The sequence below is a fragment of the Heterodontus francisci genome, chromosome 24, assembly GCF_036365525.1.
Source record: "Heterodontus francisci isolate sHetFra1 chromosome 24, sHetFra1.hap1, whole genome shotgun sequence".
In the NCBI taxonomy this organism is placed as follows: Eukaryota; Metazoa; Chordata; class Chondrichthyes; order Heterodontiformes; family Heterodontidae; genus Heterodontus; species Heterodontus francisci.
Window position 1 is genome coordinate 39,692,205 of NC_090394.1, and position 14,629 is coordinate 39,706,833.

Here is a 14,629-nt window from a genome sequence, read left to right on the forward strand (position 1 = left end):
GCCCAGCTCCCACGAACAAATAAAAAAAGGTGCAAGTTCAGCAGTTCACTGGCAGTACATGTTTGTTTTTTTAATCTATTATAATTCTGAAAGTCAAGATAGCTGCTGTGTCTCATTTTAAATCTCAAGCACTTTTCCTGCAATCGGTATAGAAACTTTACTACAAAGTACATTTTACTGAATGCTGAAACATTTTAATTTTGCATATGTTTGCTACAATGAATAAGTATTGCACACTGTATTGCTGCACTGAGTGTGAAGCAGGGAGTTTAAGTGAGAGATTAACCTTTAAAATTCAATCAAGACTAGTTTTTGTTTTGTTTACATCTAGCAATTAATTGAAATTCCTGTTTCAGTTAAGAGATAAGTTAAGAGACCAGTTTTAAACAGGGGTACACTTGAAACAATACGTAGATAGGCCAACTAGGGATGGGGCCGTACTGGACCTGGTATTGGGGAATGAGCCCGGCCAGGTGGTCGAAGTTTCAGTAGGGGAGCATTTCGGGAACAGTGACCATAATTCCATAAGTTTTAAGGTACTTGTGCATGAGGATAAGAATAGTCCTCGGGTGAAGGTGATAAATTGGGGGAAGGCTAATTATAACAATATTAGACAGGTACTGAATAATTTAGATTGGGGATGGCTGTTTGAGGGTAAATCAATATCTGACATGTCTTTCAAATGTCAGTTGATTAGCATCCAGGACCAGCATGTTCCTGTGAGGAAGAAGGATAAGTTTGGCAAGTTTCGGGAACCTTGGATAACGCGGGATATTGTGAGCCTCGTCAAAAAGAAAAAGGAAGCATTTGTAAGGGCTGGAAGGCTAGGAACAGACGAATCCCTTGAGGAATATAAAGACAGTAGGAAGGAACTTAAGCAAGGAGTCAGGAGGGCTAAGAGGGGTTATGAGCAGTCATTGGCAAACCGAATTAAGGAAAATCCCAAGGCTTTTTATACGTATATAAAGAGCTCTATGGCAGCGAGGCCTGGACAACGTATGTCAGCCAAGAGTGACGTCTCAATTCATTCCATCTTTGCTGCCTCCGGAGAATACTTGGCATCAGGTGGCAGGACCGTATCTCCAACACAGAAGTCCTCGAGGCGGCCAACATCCCCAGCTTATACACACTACTGAGTCAGCGGCGCTTGAGATGGCTTGGCCATGTGAGCCGCACGGAAGATGGCAGGATCCCCAAAGACACATTGTACAGCGAGCTCGCCACTGGTATCAGACCCACCGGCCGTCCATGTCTCCGCTTCAAAGACGTTTGCAAACGCGACATGAAGTCCTGTGACATTGATCACAAGTCATGGGAGTCAGTTGCCAGCGTTCGCCAGAGCTGGCGGGTAGTCATAAAGGCGGGGCTAAAGTGTGGTGAGTCGAAGAGACAGCAGTTGGCAGGAAAACAGACAAAAGCGCAAGGGGAGAGCCAACTGTGTAACAGCCCCGACAAACACATTTTTCTGCAGCACCTGTGGAAATGCCTGTCACTCTAGAATTGGCCTTCATAGCCACTCCAGGCGCTGCTCCACACACCACTGACCACCTCCAGGTGCTTACCCATTGTCTCTCGAGATAAGGCGGCCAAAGAATAAAGAGCAAGAGGGTAACCAGGGAAAGGGTTGGCCCACTCAAGGACAGAGAAGGGAATCTATGTGTGGAGCCAGAGAAAATGGGCGAGGTACTAAATGAGTACTTTGCATCAGTATTCACCAAGGAGAAGGACTTGGTGGATGAGGAGCATAGGGGAGTGTAGATAGTCTCAGTCATCTCATTATCAAAAAGGAGGAGGTGTTGGGTGTCTTGCAAAGCATTAAGGTAGATAAGACCCCAGGGCCTGATGGGACCTACCCCAGAATACTGAGTGAGGCAAGGAAAGAAATTGCTGGGGCCTTGACAGAAATCTTTGCATCCTCATTGGCTACAGGTGAGGTCCCAAAAGACTGGAGAATAGCCAATGTTGTTCCTTTGTTTAAGAAGGGTAGCAAGGATAATCCAGGAAATTATAGGCCGGTGAGCCTTACGTCAGTGGTAGGGAAATTATTAGAGAGGATTCTTCGGGACAGGATTTACTCCCATTTGGAAACAAATGGACTTATTAGCGAGAGGCAGCATGGTTTTGTGAAGGGGAGGTCGTGTCTCACTAATTTGATTGAGTTTTTTGAGGAAGTGACAAAGATGATTGATGAAGGAAGGGTAGTGGATGTTATCGATATGGACTTCAGTAAAGCCTTTGACAAGGTCCCTCATGGCAGACTGATACAAAAGGTGAAGTCACATGGGATCAGAGGGGAGCTGGCAAGATGGATACAGAACTGGCTCGTTCACAGAAGACAGAGGGTAGCAGTGGAAGGGTGCTTTTCTGAATGGAGGGATGTGACTAGTGGTGTTCCGCAGGGATCAGTGCTGGGACCTTTGCTCTTTGTAGTATATATAAATGATTTGGAGGAAAATGTAGCTGGTCTGATTAGTAAGTTTGCGGACGACACAAAGGTTGGTGGAGTTGCGGACAGTGATGAGGATTGTCAGAGGATACAGCAGGATATAGATCGGTTGGAGACTTGGGCGGAGAAATGGCAAATGGAGTTTAATTCGGACAAATGTGAGGTAATGCATTTTGGAAGGTCGAATGCAGGTGGGAAGTATACAGTAAATGGCAGAACCCTTAGGAGTATTGACAGGCAGAGAGATCTGGGCGTACAGGTCCACAGGTCACTGAAAGTGGCAACGCAGGTGGATAAGGTAGTCAAGAAGGCATACACGGCATGCTTGCCTTCATTGGTTGGGGTATAGAGTATAAAAATAGGCAAGTCATGCTGCAGCTGTACGGAACTTTAGTTAGGCCACACTCAGAATATTGCATGCAATTCTGGTCGCCACACTGCCAGAAGGACATGGAGGTTTTGGAGAGGGTACAGAAGAGGTTTACCAGGATGTTGCCTGGTCTGGAGGGCATTAGCTATGAGGAGAGGTTGGATAAACTCGGATTGTTTTCACTGGAACAACGGAGGTGGAGGGGCGACATGATAGAGGTTTACAAAGTTTAAGCGGCATGGACAGAGTGGATAGTCAGAAGCTTTTTCCCAGGGTGGAAGAGTCAGTTACTAGGGGACATAGGTTTAAGGTGAGAGGGGCAACGTTTAGAGGGGATGTGCGAGGCAAGTTCTTTACACACAGGGTGGTGAGTGCCTGGAACTTGTTGCCAGGGGAGGTGGTGGAAGCAGGTACCATAGAGACGTTTAAGAAGCATCTTGACAAATGCATGAATAGGATGGGAATAGAGGGATACGGACCCCGGAAGTGCAGAAGGTTTTAGTTTAGACAGGCATCAAGATCGGCGCAGGCTTGGAGGGTCGAATGGCCTGTTCTTGTGCTGTACTGTTCTTTGTTTGTTTGTCTGACAAGGTTAAGGGCACTCTACCTGAATGCATGCAGCTTTTGCAACTAGGTAGATGATTTAAAGGCCCAAATAGAGGTAAATGTGTATGATCTAATTGCCATAACGGAAATGTGGCTACAGGGCGGCACAGTGGCGCAGTGGTTAGCACCGCAGCCTCACAGCTCCAGCGACCCGGGTTCAATTCTGGGTACTGCCTGTGTGGAGTTTGCAAGTTCTCCCTGTGTCTGCGTGGGTTTCCTCCGGGTGCTCCGGTTTCCTCCCACATGCCAAAAGACTTGCAGGTTGATAGGTAAATTGGCCATTATAAATTGCCCCTAGTATAGGTAGGTGGTAGGGAAATATAGGGACAGGTGGGGATGTGGTAGGAATATGGAATTAGTGTAGGATTAGTATAAATGGGTGGTTGATGGTCGGCACAGACTCGGTGGGCTGAAGGGCCTGTTTCAGTGCTGTATCTCTAAAAAAAGGGTGACCAAGACTGGGAACTGAATATTCATGGATATTCGACATTTAGGAAGGACAAGCAAAAAGGAAAAGGAGGTGGTGTTGTGCTGATGAGGGATGGGATCAGTATATTAGTAAGGGAGGATCTCAGACTGGAAGAAGAAAATGTGGAATCTGGGTGGAGCTAAGAAACAGCAAGGGGCAACAAACATTAGTAGGAGTTGTTTATAGGCCACCAAAGAGTAGTGGTAGTGTGGGGCATGGTATTAATCAGGAGATTAGAGAAGCATGTGGCATGGGTAATACAGTAATCATGGGTGACTTCAATCTGCTGGGTCAACTGGCTAAACGTAATGAGCATTAACGCTGTGGACGGCAAGTTTCTAGAGCAGTATGTTGAGGAACCGACTAGAAAACAGGCTATTCTAGATCTAGTATTATGTTATGAGAAAGGGCTAATTAATAATCTTGTTGTAAAAGAACCTTTAGGGATGAGTAACAATAATATGATAGAATTTTGCATTCTGTTTGAAACTGAGGTAGTTCAAGCTGAAGCCAGGATGTTAAATTTGAACAAAAGAAATTATGAAGGTATGAGGGGCAAATTGGCTGAGATGGATTAAAAGGTATGACAGTACATAAGCAATGGATAGTCTTTAAAGAAATATTAAATCGTTTACAGTAACTATACATTCCTTCAAGGCAAAAAACCTCAAAAGTAAAGGCAGTCAGTCGTGGATAACAAAGGAAGTAAAGGATTGTATAAGATTAAAAGAAAAGGCCTATAAAGCTGCCAGAAATAGTAGTAAACCTGAGGATTGGGAGGATTTTAGAATACAGCAAAGGAGAACCAAGAAACTGATGAAGGGAGAATAGAATATGAATGTAAGCTAGCAAAAATACAAAAACGTACTGTAAAAGCTTCTACAGGTACGTAAAAAGGAAACGTCTGGCTAAGACAAATGTGGGTCCATTACAGGCAGAGTCAGGAGAATTTATAATGGGAATAGAGAAATGGCAGAGAAGCTAAATGATTACTTTGTGTCTGTTTCACTGAGTAAGATACAAGAAATTTCCAGAATTAGAGATCCAAGGGATTAGGGGGAATGAGGAATTGAAGGAAATTAGTATTAGTAAGAAGGTTGTATTGGAGAAATTAATGGGGCTGAAGGATAAGTACCTAGGACCTGATATTCTATATCCAAGAGTGTTGAAAGAGGTAGCTATGGAGATGGTGGATGCATTGGTGATCATCTTCCAAAATTCTATAGATTCTGGAGTAGTTCCTGCAGATTGGAATGTTGCAAATGTCACCCCACTGTTTAAGAAGGGAGGGAGAGAGAAAACCAGGAATTACAGACCTGTTAGCCTTATATCAGTCGTTGGGGAAATGCTAGAATCTATTCTAAAGGATGTGATAAATGCACACTTGGATAATAATGATCTGATTGGGCATAGTCAACATGGATTTATGAATGGGAAATCATGTTTGACGAACCTTTTGGAGTTTTTTGAGGATGTTGCTAACAGTATTGATAGAGAAGTCGGGTGGACGTGGTATACTTGGATTTTCAGAAGGCTTTTGATAAAGTCCCCCACAGGAGATTGCTTAGCAAAATTAAAGCACATGGGATGGGAGGTAATATACTGGCATGGATTAAGAATTGGTTAACAAGCAGAAAGCAGAGAGTAGGAATAAATGGGTCATTTCTGCGTTGGCAGGCTGAGACCAGTGGAGTACCGCAAGGATCAGTGCTTGGGCCCCAGCTGTTCACAATATATATCAATGATTTGGATGTGGGGACCAAATGTAATATTTCCAAGTTTGCAGATGGCACAAAACTAGGTGGGAATGTGTGTTGTGAGGAAGATGCAAAGTGGCTTCAAGGGGATTTGGACAGACTTAGTGAGTGGGCAAGAACGTGGCAGATGGAATATAATGTGGAAAAATGAGATGTTATCTACTTTGGTAGGAGGAATAGATGTGCAGAGTATTTCTTAAATGATAAGAGATTAGAAAGTGTAGATGTACAAAAGGACCTGGGCGTCCTTGTCAATAAGTCACAGAAAGCTAACGTGCAGGTGCAGCAAGCAATTAGGAAGGCTAATGGTATGTTAGCCTTTATCGTAAGAGGATTTGAGTATAGGAGTAGTGAAGTCTTGCTTCAATTGTATAGAACCTTGGTTAGACTGCACCTGGAGTACTGTGTGCAGTTTTGGTCCCCTTACCTTAGGAAGGATATTATTGCCATAGAGGGAGTGCAACTTGTTCCCGGGATGGCGGGACTGATCTGTGAAGAGAGATTGGGAAAACTGGGCCTGCGTCCTCTAGAGTTTCAAGGAATGAGAGGTGTTCTCATTGAAATCTACAAAATACTTAAAGGGATAGACAGGGTAGATGCAACTAAGATGTTGCCCCAGGGGACACAATTTCAAAATAAGGGGGAAGCCACTTAGGACAGAAATGAGGAGAAATTTCTTTGCTCAGAGGGTTGTGAATCTTTGGAATTCTCTACCCCAGAGGGCTGTGGAAGCTCAGTCATTGAGTATGTTTAATTCAAAGATTGACAGATTTCTAAATACCAATGACATAAGGGGATATGGGGATAGTGTGGGAAAAAGGCATTGAAGTGGATGATCAGTCATGATCATATTGAATGGCAGGGCAGGCTCAAGGGCTGAATGGCCTTCTCCTGCTCCTATGTTCCTATGAAAGACAAGTACTGTTCAGTTTAATCACAGTTTGTAATGAAGGCATTGTTCAGGCCCAATAACAAGCTGTTCGTGCATTTTATAAAACAAAAGTAACTCATTGCAATGAAATATTTCAGCTATACTGGCAGCACTCTTTTAAAATGAATGCTGCCTACTCTTTTTTTTTGTTTGTTCGAGTATAGAATACTCTCCTTAATAATGTAATCCCATTAATTGAATAAGGATTACTCCTGATAACGTTGCTTAACCCCGCCCTCACCTCTCGTACAGATTTTTTTTCTGGTAACTGCAAACACTGGATTCAAGTGATGATGCTTTGTATGACTACAGTGTTTACATCCCTAACAGGCACAATAACAAAAAAAAAAAATGAACAATGAGATTGATTTTATATATGAAAAGGCACATGTAAAGCACAGGTATTGACTAATTTTCAGTTTTAATTTATGCCTCTTTCATTTTATCTTCACTCTTCCTCGGTTGTCTTAGATTACCACCTCCTTTTCTTCCATATCTTTTTCTCTAATCCCCTGTCCTACCTGATTCGGTGCTTCTGATTTCCTTTCATGGTTGGGACTTATAACTGACATAGTGTTGTAATTGATAGTCTTATGAGTATGGGGCGTATTATGAAGTTTAAAAATATCAACATATGATCCTCTACAACTAAGAATTCCCAGTTGTTCTTACCACAGGCAGATAACTCTATTATTTTTCTTGTAGATTACCAACATTGCTACTGGCAGAATGCGTTCTCGTTTATATTACACCTGTGCAATCTGCAGAATTAATCAAGTGGGCTTCAAATACTTTTAATACGACCATGTTTATCAATTATGAACAGGTAAACCCCATTTCAGTTTTCCCAAGCAGTGGTTTACTTAGACACACTTGTGATTGGGCCATGTCTTTTTCTGACTTTTGTAAAACTGACTTTGGGTAACTTGAATTCAATAATTTTATCATTTGGTGAAGAGGTTACAAATATGCCATACGAGCTGTGCAAAGTTGGGACAGGAAAATAATACTTGCAATAACAGTTAGGGAATCTTATTTCTCATTATGTTTTCAATTTAACAACTTTACCCAAGATTAGCTGCTTTTTATTTCAAGGCACTTATAATGTCTTTCGCAAGTGGAGGGATTGAGATAATTGAGGGCAGAAGGAGTTAATCTAACAGCAGCATGTATCACTGTGTTAATTAAGAGCAAGGAGTTCTCCTGAGATCCTAGCAAATACTTTAACCAATGTCATCTAAAGTCAAATTGACTTATCTATCTTTTTGCTGATTTGGGAAATTGCTGGCACAGGAGGCTGCTGTGTTTGCCTATGTAACAACAGTCACTGTTCCAAAAAATTTATGTAATTATGTAACACTTATAAATCATTTTTGTGAGAAATGCTGCCAGGTTATTTTTGTGTGTGTGTGGAATTTCAGTTTTAACAGCTCACTGGCCTTTCTCCCCCAGCAGTTCTACATATCCCATACAGCACCACCATTGTACTGTAAAAGATCTTTCAGTCTGTCAGCTAATGGGGCATTCTACTGATTGCACATTTTTCAGGTGAACATGACTGATCGATTTGGCCAAGTGATGATAGAAAACTTGCAGCGACGACAGTGTAACCTTGCTGGAGTAGATATCTGTCAAACTCTGGAAACGCAGGTTATGTATACTTTTGTCACAATTGCATTATTGATATACTTCCACAATTGTCATTTTGAAAAAGGCAAGAATCATAAAATTTACTACGCAGAAGGAAGCCATTCAACACATCATGTCTGTGCTAGACAAAAAACAGCTATCCAGCCTAATCCCACTTTACTGCTCTTGGCCCATAGTCTTGTAGGTTATGGCATATTCAAATACTTTTGAAATGTAATGAAGATTTCTGGCTCTACCACCTTTTCAGGCAGTGAGTTCCATACACCCACCACCCTCTGGATGAAAATTTTCTTTTTAACTTCCATCTAATCCTTCTACCAATTATTTTAAAACTATGTCCCTATGTCATTGACCACACTGCTAAGGGAAATAGGCAATTCCTAGCCACTGTATCTAGGTCCCTCAATTAAATCACCCCTCAGCCTTCTGTGTTCCAAAGAAGAAAACCCCAGCTTGTCCAGTGTTTACTCATAGCTAAAATTTTCCAGCTCCTCCAACTGTGAAGACATTTCCTGCACACATGGTTGTCCAGGACAGGATGTGCACTCAATGGGACTGAGGTGCCCTGCCATTCCTCTATATTAGACTACCAAGTAAACTTAACAGAAATAAAATTAAGGGCCACCAAAAAGTTGATAAAAAAGGAAAAAATAGAATGAGAGTAAACTAGCCAGCAATATAAAAATTGATTGTAAGAGCTTTTATAAGTACATAAAAAGGAAGAGAGTAGCTCGTGTAGACGTTGGTCCCTTAGAGGCAGAGACAGGAGAAATCATCATGGGGAATGAGGCAGGGGCAATGAACAAATATTTTGTGTCTGTCTTCACAGTGGAAGGCACAAGTTCCATACCAGAAATAGGCAGTAACCTAGGGGCTAAAAAGAGTGAGGAAATTAAGGATATTGATATCAGCCGAGAAAAAGTATTGGAGAAACTTGAGGGACTAAACTCTGACAAGTCCCCGGAACCAGATGGCATATATCCTAGGGTTTTAAAAGAGATAGCTGCAGAGATAGTGGTGCGCTGCTATGATTTTCCAGAATTCCTTAGATTCAGGAATGGTCCCATCAGATTGGAAGTTGGCAAATGTTACGCCGCTTTTCAAGAAAGGATGTAGAGAGAAAACAGGGAACTACAGGCCACTTAGCCCAACATCAATCATTGGGAAGATGCTGGAAACTATTATTAAAGAAGTCTTAACATTGCACTTGGAAAAAGCACAGTATGAATAGAACAAGTCAACGTGGTTTTACTAAAGGGAAATCCTGTTTGACAAATTTATTAGAGTTTTTCTGAGGATGTAACTAGTAGGGTAGATAAAGGGGAACCAGTAGACGTAGTATACTTGGATTTTCAAAAGGCATTTGATAAGGTGCCACATAAAAGATTAATAGGCAAGATAAGGGCTCATGGGGTTGGAGGTAATATATTAGCCTGGATAAAGGATTGGTTAACAGACAGAAAGCAGAGAGTAGGCATAAATGGGGCATTTTCAAGTTGGCAGGCAGTGAACAGTGGGGTGCTGCATAGATCAGTGCTGGGGCCTCAGCTATTTACACTCAATATTAATGACTTGGATGAAGAGACAGAGAGTAATGTATCTGAGTTTGCTGATGATACAAAGATAGGTGGATAGGTAAGCTGCGGGGAGGATGTAGAGGAGCTGCAAAGAGATATAGACAAGATAAGTGAGTGGGCAACAAGATGCAAATGGAGTATAATATAGGAAAGTATGAAGTTGTTCACTTTGGTCGTAAAAATAGAAAAGCAGAGTATTTTTTAAAAGGTGTGAAACTGCTAAGTGTCGATGTTCAGAGACTTGTGGGGGGGGGGGGGTGGGGGTACTCGTACAAGGAACGCACAAAGTTAACATGCAGGTGCAGCAGGCTATTAGGAAGGCAAATGGCATGTTGGCCTTTATTGCAAGGGGATTGGAGTACAGGAATAAAGAAGATTTATTTATTTATATATAGATACAGCACTGAAACAGGCCCTTCGGCCCACCAAGTCTGTGCCGACCAAGAACCACCCATTTATACTAACCCTACAGTAATCCCATATTCCCTACCACCTATCTACACTCGGGGCAATTTACAATGGCCAATTTATCTATCACCTGCAAGTCTTTGGCGGTGGGAGGAAACCGGAGCACCCTGCGAAAACCCACATGGTCACAGGGAGAACTTGCAAACTCTGCACAGGCAGTACCCAGAATTGAACCCGGGTCCCTGGTGCTGTGAGGCTGCAGTGCTAACCACTGTGCCGCCCTGATTTTACTAAAGTTGTACAGGGCTTTGGTGAGACCGCACCTGGAATACTGTGTGCAGTTTTGGTCTCCACATTTAATAAAGGATATACTTGCACTGGAGGCAGTGCAGCAAAAATTTACTAAATTGGTCCCTGGGATGAGGGGGTTGACCTATGATGAGAGGCTGAGTAAATTGGGCCTGTATTCTCTGGAGTTTGGAAGAATGAGAGGCAATCTAATTGAGACATACAAGATTCTGAAAGGACTTGATAGGGTAGAAGTTGAGAGATTGTTCCTACTGGTCAGGGAATCTAGAACGTGGGGACATAGTCTCAGGATAAGGGGTCAATCGTTCAGGGTTGAGATGAGGAGAAATTACTATACTCAAAGGGTGGAATTCTCTACCCCAGAGGGTTGTGAATGCTCCATCATTGAATACATTTAAGATAGATTTTTGGTCTCGCAGGGAATCAAGGGGAGCAGGCAGGAAAGTGGAATAGAAGCCCAAGCTCAGCCATGATCGTATTGAGTGGTGGAGCAGGCTCAATTGGCCATCTGGTCTACTTCTGTTCCTATTTCTTGTGTTGTTGTCCCTGATGGGGACAAAAAAAAGCTCTTCAGCTGGTCGCCAATCAGCTCTTTCCCTTGCACTGATGCCACTTGAAGTGTTTTTTTAATTTCTCTCCCTGATACTCGTTCTCCCTTACTTCCAGGTTCTGTGATTGACGCCTATTCTCAGGGACTTCCAGTTATAACTCACTCAATGCTCTACTGCGCCCACCCACAATCCCACCCCTTCAGGTCTGCACTCCCTTATCTCCAGGTTCTGTGATTCTTTCTTTGATACTGACCCCTGAAAGACTGTTAGTCTCTTGCACTGTTTGCCATCAGGCTCGTTCTTTCAACTCTAGCTGACTCTCTACCTCAGCCTTTACTTGTCCCCTCACGCTGTTTCCCTCAGGCATGCACATTCCGCTCTCGCTGACTCTCTACCGTTGCTCTTACCTATTAGCCTCTTGTACTGTTTCCCCTCAGGCTTGCTTTCTTCATTCATTGACAAATATTTTCAATAGTATTTGACAAACAGTACGTGTAGCTACATAAAATACATTTTGAACCATGCAAAAATTGTAACTAAGTCAGTCAGCTTGTTCAGTTGGTAGCATGGTAGCACTGTTGTCTCTGGGTCAAAGGGTTCTGATTTCAAGCCCACACCAAGACTTGAATGCATAATGTAGGCTGACATTCCACTAAGAACAGCATTGTCAGCAATGCCATCCTTTGGATGAGATTCCAAAGCAAGGTTCCATCTGCTTATTCAGGTAGATAGAGATCACAAGCCACTATTAGAACAAGAGTAGGAAGTTCTCCGTGTCTCTTAGACAACATTCCTCCTTCAACTAACACGCCTAAAATCAGATTAAGTGGTCATTCATCTTGTTGTTGTTGAATGTTTCTGGTTCAGAATGGCTACAGTTTGTCTACATAACAAGTCACTGCACTCCAAAAAAAAACAAATTAAGCACATTGAGACATGATGGGGCACTACGCAAATACAAATGTTTGTTTTGCACGATTTAAACTGAATTTCAAGCAGCACTGCAGCCATTGGTTCCTTAATATTGAACAGCTTTAATAGAACAGTCTGTGATTGTTTCTCATTTCAAATTGTTTGTGCTTAATCCTTCACAGAAAGATCGGTTTCTTTTGAATGGCTGGGATCATGCAAATGCTATGGACATGATGACAGTTTATAACAGTTTGCCACAAGCAGATATTCAGAGGTACATTTAATTTGTGATTTTCGTAGGACTCCTCTGCTGCTAGCATTACAAATTAAAGCAGTGTGTGAGGTTGCTATGACAGGTAACTGTCAGATCATTTTGTCGAGGCTATTTTGTAGGTCTGTTTTTCTCTGAATGACTTTGGAACATACATCTAAATGAGTAGTGGCAATTTACAGTAGTCATGTTAGTCAGAATAATTAATAGAAATCTAGGTGTAAAGGCCACAAATGCAGGAATTTGAGAATAAAATTTACAAAATTAATTCCCTGATTATAAAGTTTTTATTGAAGGCTTAATTTAGCTGTTTTTGTGACCACCTCAGATGAGAATTTTCTGAGCTTTTGCTTTTTCTGATGTGCTGGTGGTAGATATTGCCGCTATGTCTATCACAAATGGTATATCCAGTGCCTGCCAGTGCAAGACTAATGTTACCATGGGATAGCTCATCCCATCAGTCACTTTAAGATTCTTTTTCCTGACACTTCTCCCTCTAATCCTAATTCACTGGTTTCCCTAGGATCGAACATCTTGAATTCTTGGATGAGAAGGAGCTTTTGCAACAACTACTGCAACATTATTGCATCTGCTGGGCCACAAAGGATAGTGATGACTTTGGTAATCTTTTCACGTTTTGTATTACACGCCATCCTATAGATACCAAGGTAGAAAAGGAAACTTGCATATGGATAGATGGAAAGGTGATATTAATTCAGCCCGATGACACTACACTCTCGAGTTCCAGTCCCCAGAAATGGGGTTTCACATGAAGAAGAACAAAACGGAGGCAACCCACACCTCCTATGAAGAGAGGGAATGGCATTTAAGTCGATATATACCATTATAACACATCAAACAGCTGGTTTGAAAACATCACTAACAAAAGCAGGACAGAAAGGCATATGGTATGAAATCTAAGACAGTGGAAAAAAAACAAACAAAACAGGAATAAACAAATTACAAAGCCTTAAGCCTAGAAATTGCTTCTGATGATTTTGAGATAAATGAGAGAGATTTGGGACTTAGAGCAGGAAAAACTTTATTTTACACTATCAAAGGTACTGTTTGAAGCAGAGCCCATATCAACATTTAGGCATGTGATTGAAGGAAAGGTGGGGGTTGGTGAAGGGATATGGGAAATAGGATAAGATTAAGACTGCTGCTGGTGTGAAGGATTAGCAGCAGCAGACAGGTTGGGCAGAATGGTTTATTTCCATATTATCATTTCTATGTGCACTCCTCCAAGCCAGTTTGCTAGGTAACGTTTAAAAAAAAAATCGTTGTTTTTTTCTTTTTTAGCAGTGGCCACAAATTCCCTTTAAGGTGTGGCTGAATGAAGAAAAATGAACATGTGGGAGTACAGTGGGTTGAAATTAAGAATGAACAGATTTAAGATCTGACCTTCAACAAACTATCCACTGTACTCTCACATATAATGTAAATGTCCTCTGTTTTCAGGTATCGGTGACATTATGTTTGGGAATATTTGATTTTCATTGAGAAGCTAATTCAAGTCTGAAAAAATGAATCCTGCAATCAATCTGCATGAAAAAGGAAATCCAATGAAACCTTAACAGGACAACTCTTATGTGATTAAATGTTTGTTGCTGTTTGTTACTGGGTATAAGCAACAGAAAAGGCTGACATTGCATCGTTTTGTGACCTTGCGGCCTGTAGTGTTTGTCAGATTAGCAAGCTACTTGTTTTGCATCAGAAAGACTGATTTGTTTTAATTTGTTATATTTAATAAAACTTTCAGTTGAGGTTATGTTCACCAAAATAACAGAAGTTTGCTGGTTTCATCAATAAGTTGTACACAAAAATACAATTTGCCACAATTGCTATAGTTAAGACATTTCTTTTTAGTACTGTTGATTATTTAAATGAGAAATTCTATTTGAAATACATCCAAACTGAATAAGTAGGTATTTAAATCGATGTTATCCATTAACACTTACAGTAATGTAATTAGACAGTTGCTGTTACCTTTTTAGTAAATCAATCTGACTGGACAGTTATTGTCTACTATTTACTGCATAAATGTGGTCTTTATCACTATTTCCTGTATTTTTGTCAGTATTTATTACACTAGTGTGATCAGTTCATCTAATTGCTTCATTAGTGATCAATCAGTATTTATTGTACTGTGGGTGCTATTTATAAGGTATTTTATACGAAGCTTGTTGATTAAAATAAAGATGAGTATTTAAAGGAATGCGGCAGCATGGATAGGAATAAAAACAAGAAATGCTGGAACCACTCAGCAGGTCTGGCAGCATCTGTGGAAAGAGAAGCAGAGTTAACATTTCGGGTCAGTGACCCTTCATCCGCAGTATTTTGCTTTTATTTTAGCATGGATAGGAAGTTAG

At 41.3% G+C, this 14,629-nt stretch overlaps 1 protein-coding gene across 6 annotated transcripts in view; it reads left to right on the forward strand.

Annotated features, from left to right (window-relative positions):
* The window catches only part of lcmt1 (leucine carboxyl methyltransferase 1), an 83,870-nt gene extending 69,463 nt beyond the window's left edge, over window positions 1-14,407 (forward strand). For 5 of the 6 annotated variants that reach the window (XM_068056005.1, XM_068056002.1, XM_068056006.1 and 2 more), the window contains exons 8-12: window positions 7,285-7,405; window positions 8,128-8,229; window positions 12,169-12,260; window positions 12,781-12,878; window positions 13,719-14,401. In XM_068056005.1, the coding sequence (XP_067912106.1) occupies window positions 7,285-7,405; window positions 8,128-8,229; window positions 12,169-12,260; window positions 12,781-12,878; window positions 13,719-13,750 (445 nt within the window). In that variant the 3' untranslated portion in view covers window positions 13,751-14,401. Of the gene's footprint in view, window positions 1-7,284; window positions 7,406-8,127; window positions 8,230-12,168; window positions 12,261-12,780; window positions 12,879-13,718 lie in introns of all 6 variants that reach the window. The other variant, XM_068056007.1, reaches the window with a different exon arrangement.
* The last annotated feature ends 222 nt before the right edge of the window (window positions 14,408-14,629 follow it).